Here is a 23,415-nt window from a genome sequence, read left to right as displayed (position 1 = left end):
TACCTTCTGTGTCAGATTATTCCTCAGTTCTCTTTTAGGAGTTCTCTTTGAGGACACTGTTGAGGACAAGCCTTACCCATGGTTACAGTACAACTGTGTCAACTGAGGAGCGTTACAACACAGCTGTATTTACATTCCTATCACGCCCTTGCTAAAATAAACAGCAGTTCTCCCAAAAGAACTACTTTAGAGTAAAAACGGGAAGGAAAGCAAGTTCAGCCTCCTGACCCACCTTCTCCTACTGTCCCCACATACTGAGTTTTCTGCGTGCGTTGCATATTCTCACTTGTATGCCTCTCTCTAGCCCTAGGAATGCTGTTTCTCTCCCAGCGGGGATGTGCAGGGCATTCAGACATTTGTTCTACATTGTTACAGAACTTGGGACAGGTTGCAAACACTGCATATATGATATTTACCCTTAACGGCAATTGCATTCAAGGTGAGGTGTGTAATAATGAATGGTTTAATTACAGAGGTAAAGAGACTACTAAAGGTATCCCAGCTTGGCAGTAGATCAGTGGTGACAAACCCATAGAGAATTACCTTTGCTTTTTCTCTCACCTCTACAAATTTTGCTGTTGTTCAATGTGTTTTACTTATCTGGTTCTTTCTCACTGCTCTTATTGACAGTGTTTTCTAGCTAAACACACTGAAAATGAACTTGTTTACCATCGAACAACAGACAGACAACTTTAGCAACTAGCTGGAGAACACGTTGCAGCATTTAGCAGCCAGATAACCAGATACTTCCCTCAGCAGAACTAAAAGTTTATCAGGTGACCAGAGAAGCAACTTGCACGAGGAGCCATGTGTCAGGTCTGCTATTGCCAGCCAACATTTACATTTAAAAGTTGTTTCCACGCCAGTCAAGAACCAACGCTGCATGTAGCAAACACAACATCGAAATTCATTCCTAAATTACTCTCTAGTTCCCAAACCATCCCCACAGCATCCCGTCTTGTCTGAAGAGTCTGGTCTGCTCAGAGGCGTATCATTATCGTTATCATAATCATTATAATTATCATTAGCAATACTACCTCTTGTATTGTAACACAGCGACTGATGCACTTCATCTTTCTTATTCATTATTTGTTTACTGTTGTGGTATGTGTGTGTGCATGTGTGAGGTTATGTGTGCTACCCTGTGTGTCTTTTTAATTGCCCCTTGGGGATGAATAAAGTGATTTGATGATTGACTGATTGATTGATCAATCATTGGCTGAAGTCCTACTTAAACAGACAATGAGGAGTTTGTTTTTTTTGTTATAAAAAAGTCTCATATTAATGTGGATGAATCTACGTTACCCACTTGTTAATGGGTCCATTTTCGATAAATATATGGTTTTGTCTTTATAGTTATTTTGATATTATTATTTAGTGGTCGGCTCGTCCAGCATTTCCTAGTTTCGGTTTCCTGGACGCTGCCCGGTGGGTCATGGGAATACCGCCGCCGAATCGCCGTTTATGGTCGGAACTACAACGGTATCTGATCGTCTTCCAACCTCAGACTTTCATTCTTGCTGAATGAAAACATTCTTGGAAAATGTTTTCGCTTTTGTCCGTCTTTGCGCCGGTCCAAGAATTCCACCGTGCGTGCGGAGGCTCATGGGGAATGTAGTCTGAAAACATTTCGCTTTCCAAAACTCCTCGTTGTCCCTTTAAGCAAAACTAATAGGTGAACAGCTGTGGTTTAATGCTACGTTGGCTGGGTAGCAACAGCTCAAATAGCTTGATTAACTAAAGATACAGTACCATATCTACATACATCAGATTTTTTTTATGTCTTTGAATATACACTATGTAAAACATGAGGCTGACAGTTATGATGGAAAATCCCACAGACTGACTTTAAAAAAAAAATTAATAGTTTAAATGTATTGATTTAGATCTATTCTCAAGCCCCAGGACTTTGAGCATATAGAACCTGGAGCTACATCACCCAAAGGAAAAAAACGCTGTAGTCATGAAGCAGCCTAGAAGGAACCCTCAGCAACTTACCATGATAGTGGATTTGGCATCAAAGGCCACACGTTTGATCCTCTGAATGATGCCATCGCCTCCATACGCCTGCAGGGAGACAGATCATTTAATGAAGACAGAGCAGCTGCCATTTCTAGGTTATCCTTATTTTATATTCTCCACCAAATGTAGCACATAGGCAGAGTTTCATCCATTCTAAGTTTGGCATCTGCAAATGTGATGCAATGACTAATACGAACAATACCCTAACAAACAACACGTAATTGTCATCAATATGTCAATAAAAACTTCTCCGACTGCTCACACAGGACCCAGGCTAGGTCGCCGGTATCCAGCTGTATCCCCCCGGTACAGCCCAGACATTTAAAATATTGTTCCATTAACCGCCTCCCTGCACAAAATTAGCTGATGTGCTCCACTCCGGTTTGTTCACTGTCTGGTAGTTCTGCTCCGTCTGAGCTCATTTGTTGGCTAAAGCACCTGGGCAGTCAATGAGTGATCTGTCCTGATGCTAATTCATCAGGATGGCCAATTAGTGAGCTCTGACTAGGCAGGACCTGTGCGGAGGAGCTGAAGGTGAGTACGAGATGATTTTTCGTGGAAGCAGCTGTTGCACAGATTTGCAACCGTGCGCGGACTGCAGGAGCAGACAGAGAACTTTTTAGAAACGTTTTTCAATGCATGTTGTGGTTCTTTTGTAATGACACGGGAACTACTGGGAGAGGACTTCAGAGCTGCAGTTGAACTGTGCGCCGTAAGACCAGAGAGTAGGGATTTAAATTTGCTAGAGAGACGCCAAAGCCTGTCAACTCTGTCCTCCTCCTCTGGCTGGTTCATGCTTCATGCGTGGATAAACACGTCGTCTGTACCTTAGTTATGAAAAACACTCCAAACTTCTACAACTGAAGTCAAGTGTGAGGGAAATTCAGCTCTCCATATTGCACAAATAAAGAGCAACAGAGAAAAAGAACTATTATTAATTTTTGTTTTACACCTTCATTATCTTATGATTATTAATTTAAAGGGACAGTTCAACATTTTGGCAAATTCACATATTACCATAATCCCTATAGTTATAGGAGTAGGTTCATTACCTTTAATTATCGGTGCATGTTGTTTTGAGATCTGCGGGGCAGAGACATGAGCTGCTCAGTGAACACAATGGAGGTGAATGGTACAGGTCCACTGTCCGTCATCAAACTCATCAAATACACAATCCAACAACTCCAAAATGCACTCATGGACAAGTTGTGACCTGCACAATTATGTAACATTACGACACATGCAGCAAATACTTGGAACTAATTGCACTTTTGAAATCACTCCGCCCAGCAGCCGTGTCTGGAATGTAGTTCCGGCTGCATTTGCCTCGAAAACAACTCTGTCTGGTAATGTTACATGATTATTTCATAGCGTGGTGAATGTGCAGGTCACAACTTCTGCACGAGAGCGTTTTGGAGTTGTTCGATTGTGTATTTGATGAGTTTTGAGGGACAGGAGACCTGTACCATTCACCTCCATTGTGTTTGCCAAGCAGCTCACGTCTCTGCCCCGCAGATCTCAAAAGGAACATGCACCGATAATTAAAGGTAATGAACCTACTGCTATGAGTATAGGGATTATGGTAATAGGCGGATTTTCCAAAATGTTGAACTATCCTTTTAAGTTAAGTCATGTGTCCCACATTGCTCTGTGTGTTTCTATGTGGAGAGCAAACCAGCCTTTAAGGCAGCTCTTGGCAGACAGTGGCCACATGACGTGAAGACGATCAAAGTGTCCAGGTTTTTGGCTGGAGCTGGACTGCAGAAAACATGGAGGTTTCTGTTGCTGTTTATTTGGTGGCAGTTGGTTTGTTTTGCCAAGTAAAAAATAGCCAAGACCTGTCCTAGGAAAGAAAAAAAAAAAAAGGACAGGACCTCTGGCTGTTTGGCTTATGGTTTCATACATCTGGTGACGTTAGTGTAGTGCAGGGAAGGCTGCAATGAATGACATTATTTTTCCAGATTAGTGTGTGAGCGCTACAACACCAGGTCATGTAGTAATCTCGGTGTTTGACTTAGAAGAGAGAGTTATTGTGGATAATCTGTGCAGAGGGGACAGGAATATGAAATCTAAACATGTAAAAGGAGATTGGAAAAATACCTCATCTGGGGAAAATATTTTCCACAGGGGACTTAAAATGCAAGGCAACATGCTTGATTAATGAGGACTACTGGTGTGATTACAATGGTACAACCCCAGGGGATGAGGGAGGTAGTGGCGGGTGGGGGGTAAACCTAGCTGAATGCCTAAACAGGAAGCAAGAGAGGGACAAGAAGGAGGGATGGAGGAGGAGAGGAGGAGAAGAAGATCCTGGACCTGTGCGGAGCCGTTCAAAACGCTGCTGATGAATTGGACCAGCTGCTCCATGGTCTCGATCGGCTCGCCGGGCAGGAAGTACTGCTCGTTGGATGTGTTGAGGATGATGACAGAGGGCACCGTCACCTCGCTGAGAAACAGGGAAAAAGAAAAAAAAAACAGCTTTTAATCTTCTCGACCTCGGCAGCGGCTTAGGCTGCTGTTATCAAAGTGCATCATTAGATGGGAACAAATTGTGGTTTCTTAAGGAACAAATGGTAACACAATACGGAGATAAACAAACCCTCTGTGCTCAGAGCAACCTAACTTTTCCCATGGGCTTACTTTCAAAGAGAGGATTTTTCCCTTTTTTTCCCTCTCTTTTTCAAAAGAGGAAAAAGGCAACGCAGCCTGGCCTATTTCAGAGCGGCGTTTCTTCTATCTTTTATGCAAAGAGTGTGCAACTCAGGGGCTTTATGGGTCTGAGCCGGTCGCATTTAAAGAGACCTTTACAAATTGTAGCTGACAAGTGAAACACAGGGAGTCCAGTGGAAAGCAAGTCTGCAAACCATGCTGAGACACATACAAACACACACACACACACACACAAAGAAGCCCAGCGGTCCAGTGATCATTTGAACAGAAAATACAGAGACGGAGGCAGCACAGTGTTTCGCTCTCCAGCCCACTTATTTCGACAAATCAGCTGAGGAATTACAAAACTCTGTGAGATAACAAGCAAGGTCACATAAACAAGCAATCCCTCTTTCACATGTACCGCGCAACACCAAAGCGTGGCTTAGATAAGGTATCCTAGCGCTTGGATACCCCCACACACACACACACACAGAGACAGAGGTGCACAAGCAGTCCATCACAGTGTTGCCACCTCACTTCCCCGCTGTGTGACTCCGCCCGGCAACAAATTGCACACACATGCACGCGTATCCATCACTGTCCCAGTCCACCACCCAGCTGCGTTCAGGAGTGCAAACACACACAACACCTCACTACTCCCTCCAGCTGAGATTTGCAATTACACACACACACACACACACACACACACACGGGCTCGCACGCTATGAATGTGTATTTCCATCTGACATCCAGCCTTTTCCAACAGATGGCACCCATTTAAAATAAATATGGATTAGCCTATTCACCTCTGAGAGCGGGGGCTGCTGGGGGTTTTGCTGCCCATAATGAAGGGCTATATACTGTACTCTATAGAATTACAACTGGCAGACGGCACACATTTTATTCCCTTTCTGCTGCTGGAAACAGCTGCCATGTAATTAGGGCTAATATTTTTATTTTTATTTTAAAGCATGTGGAAACTGTATCCATGTGTCCTTCAGCGTTAGACTAAAATTTCACGTTCACGTCTCTTTTTTTGATGAAGTTAGACACGAAGGAGAATAATGACGCCTCTTGAAATCATCACATACATCTGAGAGCGACTGTAAAACTGTCTCCTTGTTTTCTCACACAGGAAATTTGTGGTCTCAGATGGAAAAACAATGCGGTTTTATGGGCAGTCGCAATACAATGTCACAGTGCACACGTGCTATTCCAAGCTAACTGTGTGTGGTATCGGCTGCAGTATGTGCCGGCAGCAGAAATCTCCATCCAACTCCAAACTCCACACAACAAGACAAAAAGTTAGAAACCTTTCAAGGACGTTTAATAAATAAATAAATGAATATTTAAAAAAAAAAAAGAGTCCAGGTGAACACTGCTATGCAAATCGTGTTTTTTAAAAATTCAAGCAATCCGTAATTCATCACTTTGGTGCTGTCTGCTGCAGCTGCACAGTGGCTGGTGTTGTTTTCACCTTGTGTCGCCATGGCAAGATGTGCTCCATCACTAGCTGGGGTATAGCTGTGTTTTTTTTTGTGTTTTTTTTTAACTAATTAGTGGGACTCTAGCTCATTATCAGCAGTCCATTAGTTCTTTTTTCCAAGAGTTTTCTTTCACTTCCCATTAGCGGGAGCCTTTAATTATTGCAAAAAGGACATCGTTAGAAACTGGACTGTAAACTGTGATGCTGATTAGCACAGTGTGTCCAGGAAATTCATTTGGGAGACAGAAAATCTGGACAGTTGATTTTTTTTTTTATCCTTAACTTTGTTTCGTATTATTTTTTTCTTTTTCACCAAAAATTGGCATTCATGGTGTTGGCTACTGAATATTACAACAAATATATTGAAGATTCCAAAAAAATCAATCTTTACTATACAGTGCAAAGCCAACGACCTGCATGGTAATGATGACCGTCACCTCTTTGATTCCAAGTCTTCCGACTTTTCAGTCACCTCACATCGTTTCCACTCCCTCTCAACCCACAATGCATTCCATATGAGGGGTTAGCAATAATCCTACGTTTAAACAAGAGGCAGAGGCAGCCTTGGACTTAGGGTTGGTGCTCATGTTGTTTGTGTGCGAGTATATCTATGTGTATTAATGAGAGTGTGTGTACTGTGCGTGCCTCTGGTGAAGGCAGGGGCAGCCTTACGCCAGACAGACCGCTGCCAGGACACAGTAATCGCTGTGATGACAGAAAGACGGATAAAAAGCCATCAGATTTATTTCCATGGCCCTCCTAAGGGAGAGGATTAGTGGACATTGACAGGCCAGGATTTCATTCCTCAAAGGAGGGCAATTAATCCTGCGCTACAGCAGCCAAATACAGTTCTGTAAAACCCGGACGAAATACATATTGTATGTACTCGCGCAAAATTAGGAAGGCTAATCACCTCTTTTATCCTTTAACATAAACACCACCCGTCTAATTTCAGCCGTGCAGCCGGGGCGTGCTGGTCCAATGTGGACTGGAGACACGACTTCTAGTGTGCTCACTGACACACTTTTAATTACGCACAACTTGGGAGACCATGTCTGCTATAATCTCTCTCGTGCAAACAATAACACGCTCAAATTAAAAATAACATCCTGCAGTGCTCGCAGATTCTCAACACAAACATATACACATACAACAACAAAAAAAGACACACATAATTAGACGCTGTGCGTTGGCAGACGTAGAAACGAGACATGCCCCCCGCCACCGCTGCAGCCCTAACACTAGCCGGGGGTTCTGTCTAATTAAAAGTGGAGGGTGTCAGTGGCGCGGCCTCTCCAAGCATGACACCCTAAACAGTCTGTGGGCCTCAGCCTGGGCTCGGCTGCAGCACGGCTCTCTCTGTATCATTAACGCTGCTCTTTGAGCGAGCTGTTAAAACACACACCGGCTATAGATTTAATCCCTGTTTATCTGTAAATTCCTCTATATCCTTCAGTTCGCACATTCAGATTTGCAAGAGCTTGTGCATCTTTGTGTGTCTGCATTGATATGCACATATGTGTATCCATGTGATGACAGGATAGGAGGGGGGGGTTAAAATTGCAGAGAGCTTTTAAAGAGGGACGACAATCCCGACTGTGTAATGGGCTCTATGCACAGCTCCACTACTTCCTGAACTTAAGGCAGCTCCTTTATTTCCTGTCTCACATTATTGGACAAACTGATTAATCCAGGTGTGACTGACTGTTGTGACTACTCAGACTCCAAAACGCTCTCATGGACAAGTTGTGACCTGCACATTCACCACGCTATGAGATAATAATGGAACGCTATGAGAGTTGTTCTCGAGGCAAATGCTGACTGATCCGCCTCCGTCTCATAACGTTCCGTTATTATCTCATAGCGTGGTGAATGTGCATGAGCTGCTCAGAGCTACACACAAACGTAGTGTAGCTCTGAGCAGCTCATGCCTCTGCTCCACTGTTCTAAAAATAGCTTGCACCGACAATTAAAGGTAACAAACTGCTAAAACTATAGGGATTATGGCAATGGGCCAATTTGCCAAAATGTTGAACTATCCCTTTAAATGGCAGAGGCTGGCATCACGAGTCAGCACGGACCTGGGTAACATGAGGTAAAGAGAAAGAGGAGGGTGACATGAGAGGATAAAAAGAGTGGGGGGGTATGAGATACTCACCCCATAATGAGGCTGTTGATGTAGTCATTCCCATCCATGTGGCCGAACTGGAAGTCTCTGGAGACACAAGACAACATAGAAAATAATCAGTGGCGTGAGACAGCGAAACAGAAAATGCATCAAACACAACACACAGTACAGAGAGCCCCCCCCCCCCCCACCCGCCCACACCCGCTCTGTCTCTGTGGAGTGTATTTCCTCGAACAAACTGGGACACAAACATGAAATCACATTGAACAGAATTGCATGCTCTCGCTGTGGAAACCCAGGATCACTTTTGTCACCGCAGGATGGGGGGGAGGGGGGGTTATTGGGGGAGGTGGTGTCCCCTGAGCTCCGTCATATGCCGTTTCCAGCTTCTCCTAATCTTTTCCCGCATAGAAAAGACTCAGGTGATTCATCTAAACGATAAGGCAGGTGGAGGAATTCAATTTGTATCTCATTGTACGGCACTATGTCTGAGCAGGGTGTATTGTGGGTAGACCAGAGTGGGGTGGTGGTGGGGTGCAGAAGTCCAGGGAAGCCGGTGACTTCCACTGAATGACTGATTATAGAGGCCTCTACATATATATTATATCCGTATTGAATCATAGCTACATCTAGCACATCTCTCCCATGGGTGCTAAACAATACTGGCTGCGCTTCCACCAATGACACGATTATGAAGAGTCTGAACTACAGCATATAATAAATCCAGCGGAAGCAATATAAAAATCATTCTATGCTCGTGATCATCTGGCTGACAACAGCGGGTCAGACTGGGAATAAAAGCTCATCAAAAAGTCAGTTTGTAACTTTTGCTCTGAAGGCTGCGAGTTATGGATCAGTAATACATGGAGACGATCAACATAAATATTTACAGATTTGTTTCCCATGTACGTCCATCATCCCACTCCCGGAGATACTTGTTGGCCCTTTCACTGAGCAGGCCAGCCAAAAAAAAAAAGGGTGGATAATAAACCGAGAAACTTGTATATGCAAGAGGTTTGGACCGAACTGAAGGCAACAACATGCAACAGATTTTCTGGCAAATGCAGTAGATTTTGCAACCAGGGGAGTTTTCTGCTATGTACTGAAGCGTTCTCTGTGGAAATGAGTATGAGTATTCATCCGTTCAACAAAATATTTGACCTTATTGGTCCTGTTTATGTTTCTCATGGAGAAAACGTTTGGTTGCTTTTTTAAAGCAACATTCCAACAGAATTAATCTTCCAGAGAAAGTGGGCGTTTAAATATTTTGATCCTCCATAGCACAACTCAAATGATGCTTTTCCCCAGCAGACTTTCACACATGCTAGAAAAATACAAGGCATTTTTTGTGGGTAATAATTTAATAATGACCAAAAGCAATGTTGGCACTTGATGTATTACTTGACAAATTGAAATATCACCCATTAACGCACTCTAGACAGGATTTATATCAATGGTTGGTACATTAAATATTAAAAACCAAATGTAGAAGCCACAATATGTTGAAATATGTGTTTATAGCATCCCATTGAGCAATGGTGCAGTACATGCTGTACTGTATGTTTGTGCTTTTAGCCTGTTGAACAATGTGCATGGACATGTGTCTTTTCTCATTCTACCACTGAGGGGGACGAAAGTCAACCATTTTTAACTCCACAATGGCTAAAACATGTATAAAATTCATGTTGGCCATTAATCCACTTCCAATCTCTTCATTGAATTTCAATAAGTTTATTTTATCATTTATCAGTTATTACAGTTATAACTGCAGGTCATAGATGCAGCTCAGATCTGTGGTCAGCTGTTATTGGGCCCCGAGCCAGAAATCCTGCAGTATTTATTGACAGCTACAAAACGCCTCAACGCTATATTCATGAAACTCATCTAATTAATCTTGACAACCTGCAGGTCCATTGTGAAACTGAACTGAGCAGGAGAAGAGTTGAGGTATTGATTATTGGAGGTGACCATATTGACTATACAGAGCTGCTGCTTTATCGCTGTTAAGTCCACTCATTATGACACATCTGCTTGTTTACACTAAACCAAACAAAGCAGGCATTCCGACAACACTCAGCCTTTGATGTCAGTGTTCCACAATCAGAATTCTGGAAATTAAGAATCGTGGCAGCTTGGCACAGCGAGATTACTGATTACTGATTAATTAATTACTTAATTCATTTAAAGAAACACTTAAAAATATCATGGCACACCAGATTTGTTTCAAGTTCGAGGACCAGACTCAGAACAAGACAGGAGAGAAAAGTTTGCTGAAGGAAATAAAGCTCCTGAGAAATGTTCTACAGAGCGAGCGTGCCATGTGGGCCGAAGAGAGTCTGAGGTCGAGGGAAACTGCGGAGGCACGCAGCGCGGAAATGCTCAAAATGAAAGAGATGTTGATCGCATACGATACATCGGTCATAGAGAAAGATAAGACGAACGAGAGGACGAGCGTAAAGCTACGTGACCTGGAGGAAGAAAATCAGACACTCAGCCTGTCTTTGAGACAAGAGAAGAATTATTCGGCTTGGCTCCAGATGGAGTTATCCGATATGAAGAAGATGCTGCAACATCTACGGAACGACTTCGAGGACCTTCAACAAAACCACAAGGAGGTGACTGCACTGCTGGAGCGTGAGATCAAGGCAAATATGGATCTGCAGGTTAAGATCCAACACCTGATGGAAAAAACAGTGATGCTGGAGAAAACGTGCCAGACCAGCCAGAACTACAAGGACAAAGAAAATGTTCTCCAAGAAGAAAAGTCCATCTCCCAGAAACTAGACAGCTCAGGTCTGGAGGAGGAAGCAGGTGATATGATGGCTGTCCTTTCAATGTGGAGAAGAATCCTACTCTTCTTCATTTGTGGTTCTTACCACATGGATTCAAATATGACTTCTAAAGACAATTAAGATACAATACAAACAAATAAATAAATATCAACCATATGTATGCGGAAAACGGATTAACAAGAGTCATTATTTTGTCCTTACTGAAATTTCATATTCATATATTTTTTAATCGTCTTTTAAAGTTGTAATTAATTGTTGCTGAATTAAATTAAATTAGTAAAGTGTCTGCCTGTTAAAATGGGACACAATCCAACAACTCCAAAACCTGCACATTCACCACGCTATGAGATAATAACAGAACATTACGAGACAGAGTTGTTTTCGAGGTAAATTCATGCAAAACCGCTGATGCACGTTCCCATTGAAGGCAGTTTTTCAGCAAGCAGTCTCTGCATTTGCCTCGAAAACAACTCTGTCTCGTAACGTTCCGTTATTATCTCATAGCGTGGTGAATGTGCAGGTCACAACTTGTCCTCGAGCCACGAGTCCTCCGAGCAGCTCACGGCTCTGCTCCGCCATTCTAAAATTAGCTTGCACCGTCAATTAAAGGTAACACACCTACTCCTAAAACTAGAGGGATTATGGCAATGGGCCAAATTGCCAAAATGTTGAACTATCCCTTTAAGATTTTAACTGTACTCATTAAGGACAAAGCTTTAGAGCTTTCATTGAGGACCTGTCCATGTCCACACGACAAGTTTCACCGATTCATCATGAAGGAAGTTGCTGTAACCTTAAGACATCTAAATGTCATCAGCATTCAGTTTCAATCGCAGCACACCCTTGTGACAACAGTAAACAGTGTTTATATACTTGTGTACTCCTAGCAGCCTCCTCACCTACCTCAAAATTAGTCAGAATATGCAAAGACTTTAGTGGTGCCTGAACATTAAACTGTGGCTTTTGGTTGAGCAGCCGGACCTTGGCACCATAGGGAACATGGAACAGGAAGTTGCTATTTCTCAATCTGCCGCTAATTTCATGTGTGATGACAGCAAGTGTGCTCCGCTGCCATATGGTCTGTTCAGGCCATGTAAATCCCCGAGTGCGGTGAGGTAGGGGCCGCGTTCTGATGAGGACAACTACATGAAAGATGCAATTCTGAGGCTGCCATACTGGACACAAGATCAGAGACAACGGGACAACCTTGGCCTTGTCCGAGTAAAACAAAGCTAACTATCCAGAGCTGATGAAATCACCCTCCTTATTAATAACACTAACAGTATGCCTTTTAGATAGTGTGGCAGTGCAGTGGTGGCTTGTGAGAGCAAAGCCCCGTCTTCCTCAGACAATCAGACTTTTCTTTGACAGAGATTCGGTTCAGCATCTCCGCAAAAGGGACATCATCTTTTTGACGGATAATTTCAGTCAGTGTAATCATCTGAAAACGGCTGCACCAGAGGTCGGTTCATGGACGCATAGAGGTCCAGCCTGTCTGACAGGTGGCAGCTGATAGAAAGCTTCAACTGTGAGAATCAACATTTCACTAAATGGTCTGTGAATCCTTTTGATTTGTTTCAGTCTGCGTACTGAAAGATGGATCCTTCATCAATGATTACTATGTCAGAGACATGTGGAAGCTCTGCCCCGATTTCATCCAGTCCATTAACAAGGTCTTGAAACAGAAGTTTTAGACTTGAGGGCAGCTTAAGGAGACAATCCAAACGTTGTACCTGAAAGTTTGGTGAGAAAAATGACCACAGCATGAATATTCTGTTTGAACTGGTTATGAAACCAAATCAAATCGCTGAATTGCTAGTAGAGATCTGAGACGTGGTTTTTAAAGCTGGAGGAATACTTCCTGTGTGTGTGAGACCTGTGTGTGTACTAACCGGTCTGCAAACTGATACTTTAAGTGGCTCTTATTTTGTTTCATCATTTGACAGTGTGTATATTATCTCTAAGCGGTTAATAGGATTGCTGCAGAATGAAACATATGAAGAAACAGTCTCAAACAGGATACAGAAATTAAACTGTCTGGCTGGTGTTGGTTAGGGCGGCTGCAATACACAACATGCCATGCAATAAAAACTGCAAGGAATGGCAAGCAACTACCACCAATATGTTAAGGTCATGGTTTTTCTTTATTTTTTTGAGGTTATGATGTTCTTGTTTTCAATGCACGTCAATGCATGTGTATTAAATGTTTTCCACCTCAGAGGAAAACAAATTAATATTGTCCCGCAATGCAATCTTTTTTTTACATTTCCAATAAATTGTAGTATGCTATTAGAATCCTTCCAGGGGTTATGCAAGTCTTCATAAAAAGTCACGCTATATATATTGGATTTGGAAAAAAAAAGAACATCCACATCCTTGTTCATTTCTAAAACTCATAAGCTGTGTTTACCTGCATAAAAGAACTAAGCCAATGAGAGTCACAAAATGGCACACTGACAATTTACAAACATGATTGGAGAGGTCTCTGCTTTGCTCAAAGCATTTAGAAGTCTAGTACAGAATAAAAGCATTCATCAGAGAGTAAACCATCTGTAAAGATGGCAATCTGAAAGTTGTGTGTGATGTGATGCTCTGCCGTGTCTGCCTGGACAGTTTGTTTTTCAGCATGACACTACTGTAAAACAACAGTGCAACTAGTAGTATTAAATTTACAACTGTGTTTGTTTTTTTGTCATTTAAAAAAGCAACAATAGACCTGATAGCCAAACAATAAAGCTTAATAGCACTAAAATAAGGCTAAATAATAAAAAACGATCAACGGCACCACAGTAGTGTTTGAGGATATGGTTGCCCCAATTGATTCCCCATTGATCATTATCAGCTAATTTTCATTTAAAATAATTGCTCGGTAGATTCCAAATTACGGTCACCTTAACACTAATCACCTGTAGTTAATTAGAGCAGCAGTGTGCGCTGTAGGGCTGGACGACATGCTCTAAAATTTATATCACAGTACAAGTTGATATCAAGGGGGCAGTTGTCGGTCTGAGAAGCGAAGCGTTCAAAAAACTGCAATCCCCTCGGATTCCTCTGGGGGCTGGTGTCAGAAGACCCCCATAGACCCCCATGTTAAAATCGCCGACTTTACATCCTCAGTAAACATGTTAAAAGCCTGGTGTCAGAACGTTTTTTTGTCTCAATCGATAGTTTCTACCCCCGCACACACTCTGAGGGGGGTGAATTTTTTTTTAACTCTACCGTTTTACTGTTATTAGGTTAAAACTCTGACCAATTAGGGCGCGGAAACGTTGAGTGACAGGTCCGAGCAGCTCCGTGGACAGCTGCTTCGAGGCCAGTGGGCGGGTTCTCGGCCGGCCAATCCAACATGGCGCTGTTCAGGCCGCCATATTTGAGTCACAAAAACGACTCCCCAAAACCAATGGGTGACGTCACGGACGCTACGTCCATTCTTTTTACAGTCTATGGTTGATATACAGTATGTAGCAAGATTTCACACGCATGTCCTTCCTATGCCATCTATACTGTCAACCCCTACCGTGCTGTACCGTGAAATTTGATGTGGCAATAGTAGATTTTTATTGAATATAAAATCTAGTGTGACTTGGAGTCAAACTGTATTGCAACACTGGCCATCATGTTAGTAAACAGTTTCCCACCTACACAGAGAAACATTAGCGTTCTCACCTTTTCTCCATAGCCATTCCAAATTAGTCACTTAGCTCTCTCCTTTATTCATATATTCTTATTTATTTATTTTTGTTTTACTTATTTATTTCCCCCTGTTAAGCAACCTTGGGTTTCTTGAAAGGCGCTTTATAAATATGAAGTTATTATTATTTGAAAATGCATCTCTGGCATCCTAGCCTATGTATTGTTCACAAGCTATTTTCTATCTTTCTACTGAGCAGAGTGTGTTTATCAGATGACAGTGGTGAGAGTGAACCACACCAGTGAAGTTGTGTGTCATAAAATCAAAACAATGGGCCAACACTAAAACACTGCAGCGCTGAAAACAACTGTAGACTGGTTGGTGGTAATTCTTTTTGGGTTCATCAATATGACCAACACCTTTTGCATCACACATAGTGATATCTGCAGTTGAAAATGTTGCTTCTACTCGCACTTTTCTTGAGTCCAGTATTATTCATGGACTGGAAGTCACGGGTCAGAGGTTCCAGTTTTTGCCAAATCCATGATAAACATGCATGTGTAGTTTTGTCGCAGTGCAGAATTTCAACCCAATTCACACCCACTGACTGACAAAAATCTAACTTTCCTACAAGCAGAATGTTCTCCCCCGACACACATGTAGACACACACGCACACGCTGGTTGCCACTCAGATGTGAGACTTTGCATTCGCTGTTCTGTCAAAATGCTACAAATGGTGGGTGAGCTGAATACCTCGACATTTATTACTGCATCAAACAGCGTCAGCTCATTCAAATGTCACTCACCACCAATGATCTGTTGAATACATTGCGTCCACCCACCACCGGGGGCGACAATCAAGCCTGTGACTTGTGATTGTAAGTACCATTTAGGTGTGTGAGAGCTCTGTGGCGCGGCTCTGATCTCAGTGGGGATCTGGAACTCAAAAGTCTTCAAAAAAAGAAACACGACCACAGAGTGCGGCGGATACCGGTCTAATTGAAGATAGGAATCTGTGTAATTCAATCAGTCCTAATGGGAATGCCTGGAGAGGAAGAAACACTTTGATCATGGTGGTTTGAGATACAGAAATCTATCTGATGAAGCAATGTGGTCATTGATGGGTCACAGAGAGGAAACTTAAGCACAACATGACAATGAAAATGTGATACGTTTTAGAATTAATCTTTGAGAGGAAACCCCTCTTGTCGCCTGCCGCCTCACCGGGGCGGTGGGGGTGGTGATGGAAGATAAGGGTCGGCTACAGAACAGCGACCTCGCGGCTCATCTGAATTCAAGCCACCTCGGCAGAGAACATGTTTGCTTTAACCTGGCTTCCCTGGCTGAAGCATGGCCCACCTACTGCACCCACTAAATCATCCTGCTACACACATACAGCACTTCCTGCATTTCTCTCCACTCAGTATCATCTCTTCGTCCACTATCTTTAAATTAAAAACAACCAAAACCACTCAGAAATTAAACATTTTAAAGGGGACATATCATGGAAATATCACTTTTTGAAGGCTCTTTAACATATATTTGGGTGTTTGTCTTGGCTTCCGGCCCCCAAAATGCAAGAAGTGACAAAAAAAATCTGTAATGTGCAGGCTCCCTAGGTTGAAATCCACGTGGTTTTAAGAGCTGTTCCCTCAGTTGTCTTCCAGTGATGTAACTAGGATTTGAATTTGCATAATACCACCCCTACCTGGGACTGGTAGAAGGGGCGGGGCAAGCAGTGGTTCATTTGCATTTAAAGGGACAGGCACTGAAACCAGTCATTCTGAACAGGGATGTTTTGAGAGTATTAAAGGGGTTAGCTACAAGTTCAATTCCTCCCGGCCGGTAAGTGTTGCACTCACCCGCTCTCGCTCCAATCTTCAATTGTACTGGTTGCCAGGTACACCTTTAAGGAGCAGCTAGTAGCTAAAGCTAATGCTAACCGTATTTATCGAGCAGCAGCTCCGGTGTTGACAGCGGACTGGAAACACATCTGAATCATTTCACACTAACTCACCTGCAGACGAACCCGACAAACCCGCAGCATCACGCCTGCACCGGAAACGTTACATTACCGGCTGACCGTTAGTTAGCATTAGCGTTAGCATGATGCCATTTCTCCACAGAGCTATCACAATCTGACACCCTGAGCTCCGCCTCACGTGACATCAACGTACTTATGCTGTTGGCGCAGAGATCATTTCATGTTGATGTTGCCAACGTAACAGGATGTAAATATTTATATATTTTGGACCTGTCAAAATGTATAAAACAATTATTTCTATATATATATAATACATTTCAGTAAAATTCTACACCCCTCTAGACGTTCTGTGGATGGAAAATTAATTGTTTTGATGAAAAAGTTGTAGCTATAACCTTTAAAAGAGATCTGTGATGTTTGATCCTTGGAGTATTTTGACCAAAGCATGCCACAGATATGTCTTTAAGACACCTGGGAACTATTTTAATTTGTGGAAAGGGGGCATCATATGTCTCCTTTAAATTGTACTTCCTTTTATTGTATTTGGTGCCTTTGTTGACTCGGCTCCTCTCCGATAAAAGAACAGGTCAGACACGGCAGCACGCAACATAAACATCTCATCTCTAGTTGTTATTGCCCAAGTGGAGCAGGAGAAAACAGAAAATTACGCATTAATACAAGCCGTGCTGAGTTTTTGACTGACAGCTGAAAAGAACACCTATATTTGGAAGCTGACATTTTGCATAATTACCTTTCTACTGAACCTCTCGAAAAACAGACGTGTCCTGACAAAGGCAGAAACTTGCTTGTGAACAGACAGGCAGCGTTTCCCAGCGAGAGCGCCGCGCTAGAATAAATGTAGAAATTGGATATTCATCTTTGACCTCATGGCGCATCCGTGCCTTACCTGTTAAAATGTTCTCTGTACTCCTTCGCCACCCTCTGAATCAAGCTCTTTAATCTAAAAAGCAAATGAGAAGAGAGTGAAATACCACATGAGTCAGAGTCTAACCTTTTCTTTTTTTGTTGTTGTTGCTTTTTAGATGGTGCCTGCAATTTGTGGGAAGATCCAAACAATGACAGCAACTCTTATCTTTATTTGAGAGCCGTGCACTTAAGCACAACTGTTGTGGTTGGTGTAGGAGTGGATGGGAGTCATTTTTGTGAAGCCGTGCTTTTTAATTTCGGTGTTCTCTGTACCTGCCACTCTTCTCTGTGGGGTCCTTCTCGTCGATGACTGCAATCGCCACCAATTTGCCTGAGGTGATAGACAGGGATTACAAATCACAATCACACACATGCACAGACAAAAAGGGGGTGAGAAGACAATGGCAGGCAGATTAAGGGGCTCTGGATGAGACGCATCACCTCTCAAAGCGGGGTGGGGTTTGGGGTTTGGGGGTTGGGGGTGGTGGGCAAGAGCTTTTTATTCATTCATCACTCAAACATTGGACTAGCTTCGGCTTTCTGCTTGGTTGAACAGGAAACAAGTGGTCACTCTCTGGTAGAGGAGCTATTTCGGTGCCATTCAAAACCCAAACCCACGACATGACAAATAGGTCTGCTTAGGGAAAAAAAAAAAAACTCACACAAGTTTAAGGTCTGTTATCTTGTGTGATTTGAGGCTAGAGACCCCGTGTTGCTTGGATTAGAGTGCCAGTCTGCCCCCTGGTGGTCCCTCATGGTAGTTATATGAGAAGGTTAAGGGACAAATAATACTTTAGGTACATAAAAATGCAGTTTCTAATAGTGGAAAAGGACAAGGCAGTTTTAAAATATAAGTCTGCCTTAGGTTCTTCTAATGTTATTGTATAGGGGAATGTAAATAGCCTCTGTAGGCACCCAAGCATACCATTCCCAGAGCAACCTTTGTTGTTTTCTTGGCAGAGGAATGCAGAGAAAACTGTTTATTTATAGTTTACTTTGTGGTTTTTCCCTTCAGTGCCTCTTCATGGGAATACAACCTGTAGAAATGTGCACAATTCATCCAACTACACTGAACGCACACATTCCGCTGTCGATGTATCTGAAACAACTACAGTCCTGGATAAACAGGAGAGCCACAGTCATTGGCTGAGCAGCTCTGCTGTGCAGCTGCAGAACATTTAGCATAATTCAACAACAACAACAATTTCAGATTTTAAAAAAAAAGCTAAACCTTACAAAATGTTTATGTAAAGAATGACTTCAATTACAGTAAATCAGCCATTTACTGATGTCTTTTATAGATTAGAGAGAAACCATTCCTAAGAACAACATTTGTCTTGCCAGGGTGTTGAACCTCTCCATGGTAACAGTAAGGTTATAAATGTACTAAATACTCAGACGCATTTTCTTTCCAATAAGATGTCAAACTGTCAAAAGTCACTAATTGACATTTTAATGCCTTCTCATGTACAAAGTTAGTTTGGCATTTGCGCTTATAAATGCGTAAAAGTCATGAATAAAAGGCTCTTAACACAACCGATCTGCAGCTGTCCAGATGTTCTATATCTCCTCAGTGCATTGGCAGAGTGTGATGAACTAGAGACAAATCAAATGTCATGCTGGAGGAAGATAAACATCAATCAATGGGATTTTCAATAACCTGGCAACCCCAAGATTTTCTCATAGAGGGCAAATAACTGATCTTCAAGGCTTTAGATCAATCAAAATTATTATGTTTAACATATAAAGCTTTATTCAAAAGAGATTCCGAAACAGGTCAAATATTTTCCTGCTGCATCATCATCAGTTTTTCAGACACAGCTTCAAGCACAGCAATCATTTCACTGTTCCCGTTTCACCTGATTGAGCTCTACGAGTCGTTTACTGGTGAAGATGTTCGGGACTCGTTTTACGTCCTAGTTCAGAGGGAAGACCTCGCTTCGTGTTCTGACCACAGAGAGCACTTCCAAGTCAGTGAGTGCTCCTGAGCTTTTTACGACGGAGAGGATCAAAGCTCATGTTCTTCTGGTAAAAGCTTAAAGAAGGAGCTTTTAGCCCTTGTGAGGTGATGGAATCAAATTTACAAGACATCCATCTACCAACCTGCAGACGTCATATTTCACTGAAACCATATTCACAAAACCACATCAGACCTTTTTTGTTTTTTAACTGATGCACTGGGACTATGTTGTTTATCCAGCTGATTCTCTGAAAGCAGTCATGTCATAAGGCCAAGTTGACGTTTATGGAAGAAAATTTGAGCAAATCTTCATACATCTATCTACAATCTACATTTTTTCATCGCACACTGCAGCAACTCTTGAGGCTCAGTTGTTGTTAAAGGCATGCAGTGTTGTCCCTCCCTAAGGATGGTTTGTTTGAATTGTTGCCATCGGACATACTATCCACTCTCTGTCCCTGTAGAACAGCATGTACACCCGAGAAAACTAAATTGCTCTACTTTGATTCACTCCAATAGATTTTTTTCTTTCGATTTGTTGCAAATCCTTTACTCCATCTCCACTGTTATTTAGACATGGATACCAAGTTTGGTGTCAGTGTGACTTTAAGACGTTGCTCAACAAGCCCCGAGTGTGTGAAATCTGATACTTGATTGAAACGTCTTCAGAGACAAGGCTTATACTGTTTTCACAAATTCACTTTGATGGAAACTCTGCTAAGTTAATTCAACAGACTGAAGCCACAGCCTGCGTCGTCTTTAATCAGTCAGACTCAATTAAGATGCTTTAGTGACTGTTTTGTATGCAGGGCTTCCCATTAGCGAGGAGCAAATTTAGCGTAAATGGGTTAAAAACTGAATTTAAGCAGCGACAAATGTGAGCAACATCCAACTGTCGAGTGTCGGTGATTTCACGGAAAGGAGGAAAATGGTGTGAGAGGCCCAGTTTTCCCTGCACACAGCATCAATTCACTGCTGTTTAAAAACAGAGTTTGTATTTCAAGTTTTGAGCTAAACTTCCCGTGGGTGGAAAAGTGTATGAACATCTGAGCAACGTTGTCTATCCAGAGGGAAGGGACACTCGTTTCCATCACGGCCCTGATGCACAATTAAAGCTTGGATTTTTACAACGAGCTGGAAAATGTTTTGATTTTTTAATTATAAAAGTCGCCATGTGGTAGATTGGATATTTGGGGGTGGGAGGCTAAATATGAGAAATTGTGGTATGACATGAAAAAATGGAGGGAAGGGGCTGAAAAGGAGGTGTGTGCAAAATGCTGATGGACTGCAAATTATGTGTTGGCCCTCATTCTGCCATTTAAAAACAATTGTCTATTTACTTTGCTTCAACACACACACACACACAAACAAATGAGTCACTCTGGTTGTGCTCGCAGTTAACAAAACAATGTCATTTACACAGAAAATAGAGCTGAAATGTTTCGTTGATTAATCAATTAGTCGCTCAGCAGAAAAATGAATCTGCAACGATTTTGATAATTGCTTAAGTCATTTTTCAGGCGAAAATGGAAAACGTGCCTCAGCTGCAGCTGCAGACACATGATCATGATTCACAACATTTTTTTTGTCTTATATTTTAACATTTTAAAAGCAGCTAAAGAAAAATTAGCCGGTCTGATTAAACACTCTATTGTTTTTGCATTTTGACTGTTTGTTAAAACTGTGGGTTCAGGACTGTTCAGACAACAGACATGGACATTTAGTATTTTCTGAAACTTATATAAATATTTTAAAACTACAATAATTGGCTAAATTAATAAAGAAAATTACTGTTAAGTGTGGAATGGTGGGGCGGTGCGTGGCGCAGTGGGTAGAGCGGCCGCCCCATGTAGAGGCTGCGGTCCCCCGGTTCGAGTCCCGCGTCGGGCGGACCTTTCCTGCGTGTCATTCCCCCTCTCTCTGCCTCCCCATTTCCTGTCTATCTCTACTGTCATCACTATCAAATAAAGGCAAAAAGCCGAAAAATATAAAAAAAAAAAAAAAAGTGTGGAATGGTGGTCCATTGGGTTTACTGGCGATCTGTCCCACCCTCGCCCTGTGTCAGCTGGGATTCGCTCCAGCCCCTCACCAGAACCCCAAGGACAAACAACCATAAAATGATCAAATACAGCTGTACTTACATCCTTGCCACTACAGTATGTGTAAGTAGTCTATATTATTTGAATATTATTTCAAACCCAATGGCATAATTATACTTTGTACTTCACACTGTCTTACATAACAGATAAAAACTAACTTTTAAGAAAAAGAAAATGTTTTCTTCAAGGAGTAAAATGCTGTTGGGGAGACAAGATCTTATGGAGGACAAATCTTATGCATACGCCACCTGTTTCTCCGAGCTCATAGAGCGTGAAGCCATCGATCTGCAGGTACCCTTGGAAGCGCTCCTTGTTCACCCACGATGACAAACTACCGTCCTCATACTCTGTAACACACAGAGAAAGAATCTTTCAGAGAGGGAAAGCACAGAAAACGGCCAATCGACATTCAGCGCACAACCTGTGTATATTAAAAATCAAAGCAGAACAGTGTATTGATGCCTCGGCTGTAAGGAGATCACAGTGTTTACTACCTGGGGAATAAAGAGCGGGACACAAGCTGAGTGTGTACAGACAGAGGTCAGCTAAACAGCAATCAGAAATTATTCTGACAGAGGGCTGCCTCTGGGTTAAGTAGCCGGGGAGGCTATTTTGGGTCTGAAACGGCACAATGGGTTGTGAGTCAGAGCGAGCGAGCAGACTGGGAATCAAGCCAGATGTAAACAATCAAAAGGTAACAATTTGGTTGTCAAGACGTAAATGAAAGAACATTTTGTGAGGCTGGACTGTCTACAATAATCATGTCGTAAAGGATTAATTTGCTATTTATCAAATAGCAGGTTGTCAAAAGCATAAAATCATAAGAAAAGAAAAAAAAACTGTAATTTTCATTCACAATAGATGCTGTTTTTTCCTGGGATTGTGGCTCACCTGACCTCATTTTCACAGCCATTATGCCTTTCTGTCTTCAAAAAACAACAACAACAAAAAAACAAAAAAACACATTTGGTTTTTAAATGACTCTCCACACATACATACATTAATTTCTAGGACACAGATTTGGCAGATTTGAATTTTTTTTTCCCACATTTGGAGAGGGAATGCATAATTTAACAGATGCATCGGCTTTTCAAAAAAAACAAAAAAACATCAAGTGCGACAAATAAATAAAAAATAAATCAAGCGCAGTAAAATAAAAAAGGATGGTTCCCTGAATGTGAGCCACATGTTGTTGCTTTCCCCAACATCTGGAGGCAACATGCAAAAACGGGAAGCAGAGACTGTCCCAGGAGGTTAGGAGTAGGGTGCAGCCAGGCTGTTTAAACTCCGCTGTTTTCTCCGGCTGAGAAGAGGCTGCAGGATGCTCGTAATTGATGTCAAATGTAGCTGGGACCTCATTATGACATGCTAATAAGTTATCATGACCTTTCTGCTACCATTACAGTAATTACAAGAGCACTGATGACTTTTACATGCTTCTTAGGCTGCAGGGCCCCAAAGGAGGCGGGGAGCATAATACCGAACATGACAACCTAAAACCTGAAGCAGGCTTTTAAAAAGCCCAAGGTCGAAGCTAATGCTAGTATCGGAATCAAAGGTACCTTAATGCAATGCAATCTATTTCTCAGTGCTGCTGCTGCTGTGTGAAGGCGGAGCAGAGCGGTGTTGTTGTACAGGCTGCTGAGTCAGTCAATATGGTAGACATTCCAGAGAGTTCTTGCCACAGATGTTCTGGCTTTATAGACAGCACGCAGCTGCCCGACACTCTCTCC

At 42.3% G+C, this 23,415-nt stretch overlaps 2 protein-coding genes across 2 annotated transcripts in view; one reads left to right on the top strand and one right to left on the bottom strand.

Moving 5' to 3' along the window:
* Positions 1 to 23,415, bottom strand: part of tmx3b (thioredoxin related transmembrane protein 3b) — a 42,321-nt gene that overhangs the window by 3,649 nt on the left and 15,257 nt on the right. The window contains exons 10-15 of the mRNA XM_085762624.1: positions 21,931 to 22,029; positions 17,897 to 17,954; positions 17,604 to 17,657; positions 8,319 to 8,375; positions 4,339 to 4,468; positions 1,999 to 2,067 (exon numbers count right to left, since the gene is read on the bottom strand). Of these exons, the coding sequence (XP_085618750.1) occupies positions 1,999 to 2,067; positions 4,339 to 4,468; positions 8,319 to 8,375; positions 17,604 to 17,657; positions 17,897 to 17,954; positions 21,931 to 22,029 (467 nt within the window). The remainder of the gene's footprint in view (positions 1 to 1,998; positions 2,068 to 4,338; positions 4,469 to 8,318; positions 8,376 to 17,603; positions 17,658 to 17,896; positions 17,955 to 21,930; positions 22,030 to 23,415) is intronic.
* LOC146966876 (uncharacterized) lies at positions 10,361 to 11,236 on the top strand. Its single transcript, XM_085762625.1, has one exon. It carries the CDS (start codon positions 10,493 to 10,495, stop codon positions 11,198 to 11,200), a length of 708 nt encoding a protein of 235 aa, XP_085618751.1. The 5' UTR covers positions 10,361 to 10,492; the 3' UTR covers positions 11,201 to 11,236.

Source organism: Trachurus japonicus, chromosome 20, assembly GCF_045865225.1.
Source record: "Trachurus japonicus isolate A0001 chromosome 20, Traja_1.0".
NCBI lineage: Eukaryota > Metazoa > Chordata > Actinopteri > Carangiformes > Carangidae > Trachurus > Trachurus japonicus.
The sequence above is the reverse complement of the archived record's forward strand: the minus strand, read 5'-3'. Positions and strand labels throughout refer to the sequence as shown.

Coding starts and splice junctions, on each gene's coding strand:
- LOC146966876 (XM_085762625.1), top strand. CDS start 10,493: ATGGCACACCAGATTTGTTTCAAGTTCGAGGACCAGACTCAGAACAAG.